Source organism: Cyclopterus lumpus, chromosome 12 (assembly GCF_009769545.1).
Source record: "Cyclopterus lumpus isolate fCycLum1 chromosome 12, fCycLum1.pri, whole genome shotgun sequence".
In the NCBI taxonomy this organism is placed as follows: Eukaryota; Metazoa; Chordata; class Actinopteri; order Perciformes; family Cyclopteridae; genus Cyclopterus; species Cyclopterus lumpus.
This window is the reverse complement of record NC_046977.1, coordinates 10549819-10560219: the sequence shown is the minus strand read 5'-3', so window position 1 is coordinate 10560219 and position 10401 is coordinate 10549819. Positions and strand designations below refer to the sequence as shown.

General features: G+C 44.1%; 1 protein-coding gene across 1 annotated transcript; it reads right to left on the bottom strand.

The window, feature by feature from the left end:
• Positions 1 to 4463: 4463 nt before the first annotated feature.
• aplnrb (apelin receptor b) lies at positions 4464 to 6479 on the bottom strand. Its single transcript, XM_034547542.1, has one exon. It carries the CDS (start codon positions 6379 to 6381, stop codon positions 5338 to 5340), a length of 1044 nt encoding a protein of 347 aa, XP_034403433.1. The 5' UTR covers positions 6382 to 6479; the 3' UTR covers positions 4464 to 5337.
• Positions 6480 to 10401: the final 3922 nt, after the last annotated feature.

The following is a 10401-nucleotide window of genomic DNA, read 5'->3' as shown; positions in this document are numbered from 1 at the left end:
TTTCTCCGAAGAAAGCATCAGCTCCCAACGTTCCGGGGACAGAAGGGTTCCGGTGCTGCCACTAGGTGTCAGTATTTGACTATCTTTAAACATCAGCAATCAATTGATAGAGTAAACCTACGTTACATCCCACCTTTATTGACTCACCAGCACATACCAGCTGAGAATATATACAACTTGTATTCCTTCCTTCACTTTATGATGGGAAAACAAAGACCCTCTATGTAATGTGGCTTACAGAAACCTGGCCCAACAGTGATGTTCTTCATACTTCCAGGGCTCTGCGGCTATCTTCTACATGGCTAAGTACGCAGCATTCATAAGCCCTGCCTGCTTTGTGGGTTCCTGTGCCTCAGCCTCCTTTCAACATGCCACCTGTCAGGAAGATGTCACGCAAAGAGGTCCTCTGTGTGCTCCTTCTGTATATACATCAGTGGTTAAGAAATATTTCAATTGACCATTTTGTTTTTTTCTTAAACATGTACTCTGGTAACTTACAGTAATGTGATCTTGTACAATTATTTGTAACATTCTAACATTTCATTATGAACTGCTACATGATGTGTTATGACTCAGTGTGTGGGGAGTGTAGTAAAGTAGTGAACTGTTACAGCTGTTTGACATGGGTCCCTACACTTCTATTTCATAAGGGTTATGACTTTAGTCTAAGGACTTATCTTTTGGTGCCGCATCACCTTTTGCAGCTGTGATGACCAAACATTTATTTCCATTGTAGACTAGAGTTTGAATACTTGAATGCAAATAATCTTCCAGCTCCTGACTTGAATTGTAGGGATGTAGAGGATTACAGGAAATTCATTTATACTACGAGTTTTTTATTTGTTTATTTAAAGCAATTTTTTTAGTATGTCTTACAACTTGTATGGATGGAACATTGAGGATCCACATTTCATTTTGAGTCTTTTGAGCCACAATCCACAGAGCAAACACATCACCAATCCACACTACATACATACATGAATACATCATGTGTGTATGTAGTGTGGATTGTTCTACTGAGACATTCAAGGTGTGGCTACATTAACAGAAGGCAGTTTGCATTATGTTTTCATCACAAACACAAGCCTGGAAAAATCCCTCTAGTCTAATATGTTGTAAGATTTAAGCCAAACGCCTGACACTGTCATCTGCACTGCGGTTACTTCCGAAATCAATGAAGACTGGTGTTGTCCTTCTGTAATTTCTCGCTTACATGTGTAGCCATCTTTACCTGTGATGCTTCAATCAGTGCAGCTGAGCCTCTGAACTGGCTCGGTCCTGCTGCAGATGACAGGGCATCCATTTAGGCCCGAGGGAGGGAAGGATGCACAATGGAGAGGATAGAGGAGGGAATGAAGGGACACTTTGTGCCCTGTGAAGAGGATGATCTCCTCTGAGGCTCACATAACCCAAGATCCGGAGTCACCAAAAGCTTGGGCACTTCCTCTCTTTTCTGTCGTCGGAAACGACGTGTCTCTACTAATGATGGCCGTCTTGTGTGAACGCCTTTGAAATGTCTGCCATCTCAGGGGAGACGGAGTGAGAGCAGAGCGTGAAGAGAAAGAGACTTCTGATTTCTCACTTCAGGTGTTTGAGTCACATGTTTGCACGATGTGCGAGCTTTAAGCTTTATTGTCCTTTTTTTTCTATAGCTCCCATTTGTCACATTGTGTCTGAAGCAAGCAACCTTGTCCTCCAAGACCTCAGAAGGAGCATGCATCTCTATCTATCTTGCAGAGGGCCCTAAAAGCAGTGAGATGCTTCTGAAAGACAGGATATCCCCGGTCAGGAACCCCTACCTCTCCTTTCCTGCCTGGCCTGCTGACTCCTATCCTGTCCGTGAGGTCTTTCGTCCTCATGGGACGATGCAGGGAGGAGCACTGCAAGACCGGGTCGCAGGAAGCTGAGGGTCCTCCAAGACGCCCCGGGGGTCAGCATCTCATCCTACCACACTGTGGTCAGACCAAGCTTCAGGTCCGGTCTGCTGCTCAGCCACCATTGTGGAAGGAGGAAGAAGGAGAAAAGTGTGCACACTTCCTCTGTCTATTTTCTGCATGACCTGGTTTATTTGTTTCTGATTTATGACGGCTGAACATATGCTGCTGGCATACAGGAGGTGTAGCTGCAAGTCTGATTTAAAACAACACAAAGGCTATTGTCCCCATTGATATGACAATGAATGAGTTCAAGTGGGCCCCCAATAGAAACTCTGCCTTCTTACCGTTCCCTCTAGTTTCAATTGATATGCATGACCTGCAATCAAACACCGTCCAGTCTGGTGAATATTTTGGGTTTGGCTGTATCGTGCTGTGTTTATAGATCACATCCTAAGACAGAGAGGATGTTTTCATACCTCTCCGTCCAGACTTAACGGGTCAGGAAATAAAAAACGAAATAAAAAACGAACAAAACTAACCCAGCAAACATATCTAATAACTTACCCCCCAGTTGTATCTGACTCTAACTGTGTGCATTAGATTCACGCAGATTCCTTTCAAACACAGTACACTTCATTCACTGGAAAAACTTCTACATATTCTTTTTTTTTTACGTATTTATTGTACATTTTTCTATTTTCTATTATATTATGATTCTTGACTTGTGCAGTACTTGCTTTAAAAAATAAAGATGTATTGTTATTCTTGGCAAATTCCTTGTATGTGAAAACCTATTTGACAATAAATCTAATTCTGATCTGGTTTTGTTTTGAAAAGTGTGGATTGACCCTTTAACTGGTTTCTTCATTTCCACTGGAGACAGAGCACATAATGTGAACTTAGTGTAGTGTGATGTAAACATACAAACATATTGAGCCTTTAAAAAGACTGATGCGTCAGGTGTTAACTAGCGTCTAGATACTATTATGAATATGATTTGCGGTTTAAGCTAGTTATCTTTTGACATTTAATGACCCTTTTGATTTTTCTTCAGTGGTGCTCATCTTGGCACAGACAGAACTACTGTGGCCTCCTTGCAGAAAATACCAGCACAACAATGTTTCAGTCACATTATCAATACAGAGAACAATGCTGCAAAGTGTTTGGCTGTAAAGGTTTAATTTAACGGTGAAAGCTGTTCTAGTTGTTTGTCATTTCTTAGAGAAGGAGAATAAAGATTGTTTATTCCCCACGGCAAGCCTACTTCCAACGAGACACACTCAATGTTCACACTGTTATTACAGAGAAAAGAAAACATTTGTGTAATCATTTCTGAACAGTCATCTCAGACAAACACACATTCTACAGAGGATCAAAGGGCATAAATCCCTTTTTCTATCGTAGCACTTGTTGTCCCGCTTTGGTTTTAAGTTCACGCCCTGAAATATTGGGAACAGGATCCCATTAGCTTCATAAAACTTGAAAACAATAATCTATCCAGATTATCTTTCATGCAGGGTTTTGACCTAGATGCTGACAGGTGGAGGATCATGTGACAAATTGTCCTGTAAAAAATTGCTGCTGCATGAAATTCCAATAAAGCAAGTTGCACAGACTCTCAAGTGCATGGATTGTGCCACTATTTAATTTACTGTGGTTACGTGCAACTAGTTTCCAGGAAATTCCCCATCTTCTGTTGACAAACTGTATTGACTAAATTAGGATATATTTAATAAAGATTGTGTAAAGTCGGTGTTTGTATCTTGGCTCGGATGAGATTAGAGAGCTGAAACAGCGATGATGGAGACGGAGTGAATGTCGCTGCAGCTGCTGGATTTCTTTTCTCCTACAAGGACGTTTTCAGATTTCACCTGTGAAATCTAAGACACGCATGACTTTTGTCCCATTTACTAAAACCTTTACCCACCCTAACTAAATGGCCCACTGTAGCAAACTGTAATTGTAGGTGATTAAAACTAAGCGTCTCTGTCACAGGCAACACACAGGGTCAGATAGTCGGCTCCCACTACGAATTAGTAACCCAGGATTAGTTCAATCCTTCTGTCTCCCTGCTGTTGCTGATTACATCCTGTAAAAAGCTCTTTGCGGTCAAAATTGTTGAATTCTAAAGCTCAGCAACCTGTTGTGGTGTGCGTTCGCTAAAAACAAGACATTCAGCTATATGCTTAATTATGATGAACTAACAACAGAGACACATTTCGGTGTATGCTGGGATTTTGGAACATAAAAATAATGTTGTGGTAATTAACACTTGAGACTTAAACATCTCTGGACCAAAGCCAAATGTCCTGTGAGTGATCCAATTTAGAGACTTTTGTTCTCACTGTTTGTGTGAGTGAACTGTAAAGGGGATAAAAAACAAACATGCTGGAAGAGAGAAACAGAAGTCAAACTTGCATTTCCTGCAGACACATGCTTTGATTTCGGCCCTGCGAAACACAATAGGAGGGAGACTGCCTGCCCTGAGCAGTGCACTAACAGGAAGAAGCACATTCACTGGATAGGAGAAAATACATTCCAGCAAGACTTAACAAGCTATCACAAGTGACACAGGGAGACAGAGTGTTTGGGTTTTTTCAAAGCACTTTTTTTTAATTACAAATCATAGACAATCAATTCAAAATGATGTGTATTCACAAAATACTTGTCTCAGGAACACATTCATTGCCATCCTGATGCAAAAAAACAACTCATTCCTTCACACCCACACACACACACACACACACACACACACACAACCGCAGACTGTCAAAGCAGTCACCTTTTAATTGGCCCTCCACCAGCCTGAAAAAATGTGTCAGCTGCCATCTGTCTGTCTGTCTGTCTGTCTGGGACCCCCCACCCGCCACCCCTCTCCCACTATCCCCGTATCTCCTTACAACACTCTTATCAGACTCCAACACCTCTTACCAACTGGCACATCCTTTCTACACACAAACATACACATATGTAACACTGCTGGCTGTGAGAGTGGGGGCACACCTCAAGTGCTTACAAATGAAAACAGCGGGGGCAAATGTGTGACTGGACGACAGGATTGCGGAGTTCAAAAGCTCAAGATTTTTGCATAAAAGTCCACAGGAGAAGCACACAAGCATGTGTTCCATTTCAAATACATTCCACTTTTTTTTTTAAAACTCTGGCTTATGCTTGGTCCCTTGGAGTATAGTTCAGTTTTGCACCCCTGTTCCTGAAAGTGAGGCTGGAGTTTGAGTGTGGTCAGACCCCAAAACCACAAACCTGACTGTCGTCTTCAGGCAATTGGCTACAGAAGTCCAGAGTCAGAGAGGAGCAAGGGTGACACTCCGAAATGGACCGAGGACCCGATCCGTGAGCTATCCCTCTCCGCTGTTTTGCTTTACCTGCTTTATTCTGCATTGTTCACTTCTTCCCCAGCATGCGTCTGGGCCCTCAGTCGTCACACCTTGGTGGCCAGAGACTAAGCCTCTGTCTTCTGAGAGGACAGGGAGCTGGCGGGACTCGCATGCAAGGACTTCTTCAGGTTGAGCAAGCACAGACACTGGGATCTGAAGCGCAGGTCGAAGAAGGCGTACAGAAAGGGGTTCAGGCAGCTGTTGACGTAGGCCAGGCAGGTGGCGTAGGGGTGAGCCAGCAGCAGGAAGCGCAGGAAAGAGCAGGTGGTGGGAAACCACTCCAGGTAGGAGAGGGCGTCAGCGCTCTTCACAATGTGGAAGGGCATCCAGCAGGCGGCAAACACCACTACCAGCGTGGTGATGATCTTCAGCAGCCTCCTCTTACGCTGGTCCTCTTTGCGCAGGGTGTTGAAGTGACGGGTGACGGTGCAGCCGATGAAGCCGTAGCACACCATCATCGCCAAGAAAGGGAGAAGAAAGCCCAGAGCTGAGGAGGAGATGCTGAGACCAGCGATCCACAGGTTCTCTTGATTTTTCCTTGTCATCACCAGGCTGAAGTCCATGACGCAGGACGTGCGGTTGCTGGTTAGTTCATATTTGGTGGTGCGAAAGATCAGAGTCGGGGCAGCCAAGAGACCAGACAGCAGCCAGATGGCTGTCAGGCAGGCTTGCATGTGGCCTCGGGTGCGCAGCTGGGTGCTGGACAAGGAGTGGACTATGGCCAAGTAGCGGTCAAAGCTCATGCAGGTAAGGCAGAAGACGCTGGCATACATGTTGAGCAGGACCACGTAGCTGCTGATCTTACACAGGGCCACTCCAAAGGGCCAGTGGTAGCCCATGGCGGTGTAAACGGCCCACAAGGGCAGAGTGACCACAAAGGTGAGGTCGGCCAGGGCCAGGTTGCCGATGTAGACGTCAGCAGCTCGCCGCTTACCCTGTGCCCTCCACACGGTGAAGATCACCACCCCGTTTCCGGAGAGGCCGAGGATGAAAATAAGCATGTACAGCACGGGGATGACGGAGTACGATGGTGTCCACTCAGAATAGTCACACATGGTGGAGTTTTCTGTCTCCTCGTAGTCGTAGTAATAATCTTCAGTGGGATCCATCTCTATTTTGTGTTATTATCCTTTTCTTTTAAGTTCAGGAACAATCTGTTTGGTGCAGATAGATCCGCAATAGTCATCAGCACTCTGATATCTGTGAAATCTGCCCACACTTATATACCCCCGACCCAGACCCTCCCAGGAGGCTCCTCCTCCCCTACCACTGCCCTCCTCCTTTCTGCTCTGAAGAACGCACTCTCTCACCGCATAGACGCCCACCTCTCTTTCCATTCATTTTTGTTTGTATACAATATAATGTATAGGGGAGTCACTTTAATGCATAATATAAGTTGAAAATGCTAGTATTTTCTTGCTAGTAATACTACTTTTAGAATATCCCCTATTTCCACATTTTATTTATAAAGCTGTAAATATATGGGCGACATGAATTCAGGGGGGATATAAAACTCTCCAAAGTATAAATCTTTTCCAACTTATATAATTGCAACAATTGATTTACTTTCGGCCTGATAGTTACTTAGACATGTTCGGACAGTAGACCCTGAGTCAAGTCTGAGCATGACTTTCAAGAAGTAGTCAATTTCAATATCAATCGAGAGTCCTTCTGGCACCGGAGCACTTCCTGCTGCACTATTTACATTTCTATGTCTGTTTTTTGCATGTCTGTACATGCTCGTACAAGTTAGACCACAAACTGAAGTCAACATACAGCTAATGAACTGCAGGTTCAAATAAACTTTAACCTCAGACCTTTAATTAAAAATAATAATACCAAGCATTAAGGCAAAAGCTAAATGCTTAGAAACATGTTTAACAATCTTAAATTAAAGTACTATAATTATTTTTCAACTTTTTCAAATTGGCAAGATTTATGAATAGAAAAATGTAGGTCACCAATGAACAAGTACATGGATAAAATAAAATAAAATGATAAAGCGAAATTAACAATTAGAAAGAAGAAAGACATTTTTATTAATCTCAGTGGGGAAATTCCTCTCTGCATTTGACCCATCCTTAGTTATTAAGGAGCAGTGGGCTGCAGTGAAATTATTAATTTAATTTAATAAAGACATAAATGAATAAAAATTAACAATAAAAGATCATATATATATATATATATATATATATATATATATATATAAAGTCCTGTATTCTAACATTCAAATGCATAAAGACAAGCAACACTGGGGGCCAATATTGTAATGCGATATATTTGTATCACTATTTGCACTTTTGAACATTTAAACTTGCAGCCAAACATTGTTTTAAGTTACAAAACTTCATACTCTCATACACTTTTTTTATTGCGGAACGTTTCCAGAGATACTAAAATACTTTAAAGCTAAGAGGAAAAGCATTATTAGGAGGTCATGCAAGTCACACTCTTCTTCTCTCTTTCCCTGCCGTCTCTCGGGTGTATTTGTTGGCCCAGGTGGGTCGGCTCAGTCTCCAGTCTGCTCCGTCTATCAGCAGAAAGGCAGCACTGGCGCCGGGGCAACAACCTTTAGACACAACTACTGTATCACTCAACAATCTTTTCCTCTGCTGAATCCCTTCCTCCACCCCTCCATCCTCCCCATCCGCCCCCCCCCCCCCCCCCCCCCCCACCGCCCCCCCCCCCCCCCCCCCCCCCCCCCCCCCCCCCCCCCCGCTCATCTCCGCCTTCCTCTGATTATGACGACGAGGATTCATTCCCGCCTTCCTCTGCTTTCACCAACGTCATTTACTCTCAGAGAACTGTTTGTTGTTGCCAGTTATTGCGATGCGATCTTGTTGCATTTGTTAAATTAAACTGATGGGTTAGTGTTTGTGTGCCTCATCCTGAATCCGGTGCTCTCTCACTCGGTTGATTGTCCGTCCAGCTCTTTGTCCGTCCGGCAGAACAGGAAAAAAAGCATAAAGCAAGCTTCCTATCTGTGCTCTGGTGGGACTGAGGTCTGTTTTTAGCTGTGTTCGCTGACAGGGATGTGAATATAAAGCTAAATAAAACATAAGGCCTTGATGAATACATCGATCCACCCACTCACTTTTTTCCCCTCCAAAATCCCCTCATTAGCCATCATCCTAAGAGCAGTATTACAAAGGCAGGATAAGAAACACGGAATAAAAGAAAACAGTCTTGCTGCAGATAGAGATGCATCTGACGCACAGCAAAACAAAAATACCAATTCTTCCTCTTTTTGGCTTTTTCGGAGTGACGGGTTCCAACTGGACTGAGCTTAACCCTCCTTGAAGAGCCTCCATCATTTCACTCAGCGACCCCAGAGAACTGCGTCCAGCTCATGTTTGTCCTCTTAGCAGCCCACCTGTGTCTCTAATTGATTGTCGTTGTTGTTGTCGCTGTCCTCTCATGTGTGGCCATGTGCTGTGAACCACACACCTTGAAGGCACCAACACATTCCTTGTGTGTTTATGCACTCTTATTCAACCACACCAAGGCGTTTCATCAGTCCTGCATACCCTGCGTTATCGAAAAGGATGAGTACTTGCTCCACAGAATATACACATTAGGCGAAAAGACACAAACACACTCACTACAGTGACAGTCTGTGTGAGCGGCAGAGCATCTCTTTGATCTCTTATCGTGACCTTTTTGGGCTTGCTAGTTTATGGGTCTGCTTTTGGGGATACTCGCTGTGCCAAAAGAGCGCGAGGTGTGTGTTCTTGTTGTCTAGGTGTGTGTGAGGGCTGTCGGGGGTCTGACAGTTGTTTGATGTGTGTGTTAAGCTGTCACAGAACACATGCACGCCCCCCCCCCCCCCCCACACCGAGGCAGCTGGTTCCTTAAGACTTTGTTTGCAATCGGACCAACTCTGAGTCAGACTCGAACTCGTCTGAAAATTCATGATATCACACGTCTGACCTGATAGCTCGGCAGCCCTGACGATAGGCAGACCCACGGGCAAACACCTGAGCCAGCACAATTTACATGACCAATCACATCAACAGTCTGATCTTCTCTTTTAATGATCTCAACGCTGTCAAAGGCAACACTTCCAGCAGCACGGCTAGAAAGCTTCAACATTTGGGTGTCGTGACCGCATGCTAAACATCTCCCTTTTTTTCTGGCAAAGACGGTGAGGTTATTGACACCAGCTTGTCAAGACACACATTCTACCAGAACCTTTTCTTACTATTCCAGTGAAGACTAATGTGGCTTCAGCTAGAGTTTTATAGCCTTTTGCATGTAAGAAAAATACCTTAAATGCTCTTTGAAGCATCTGCAAATGATATAGCAGCAACTTGCTCGTGGCATGGCAGACTGTAGGAGATCAAATGTGTGTGGGTCTCCTGAAGTTGGTGCATGGAATAGGATCGGGTATCATTGGGCATGACAGAACAGAATACAAAACGATACTATACACGTTTTATTGCGTATAGGGAAAACAGCATTAGGGGCGTGTCTCTGCTTCAGGTATAGTGGTGAGACAGTCTAAGGAATGTGCGGATGATGTTATGTTGTGTTGTGGTAACGGGTGAGCCTGGTGCAACGGTTTTCCTGGATGACTTGCTGGAGATGCGACGACGGACCGGCCTCATTCAAATGAACAGGTTGTCTCTGCTCACTGGTGCCAGGTTAAATGAACAGTGCGTTTCATTTATGGGTATTGGAACTGGCCAAGAATAGATTCTCAGTCTAAACCGGCCCGAGTCCTTACTCCAGAAACACAACAAATTAAATCAGCTCTAATTTCAATTTAAGCACGATAAAGTAATAAGCGCCGCAAATAGATTACGTTATACATTGCTTCTTCTTTTCCTCAATCATAATTTATTGTCCACTTGGCTTGTGCTCTTCAGGGTCATGACAGCCAAAATGTAGAGACTTGTGGAAAAAAGGGTCCAGGTCTTACTCGTTTTATATGTCAGGAAGCAGCCGGTGCAGTCTTCGGGCTGAGTTTGTATCTATAAGATAACGTGCACTTCCTTGACCTCACTCAGCACACACACGTGATGTTTTTATGACCTTACGGCCCTGCTGACCCCCACGGCACTGCAGTCCCTCATCCAGGGCAGCAGCAGCTATTCTGAATCAGCAGCTCACACACACATGGATGTCCA

What these genes read in the sequence shown, in the direction of transcription:
- aplnrb (XM_034547542.1), bottom strand. Translation starts at nt 6,381, where the DNA reads ATGGATCCCACTGAAGATTATTACTACGACTACGAGGAGACAGAAAAC.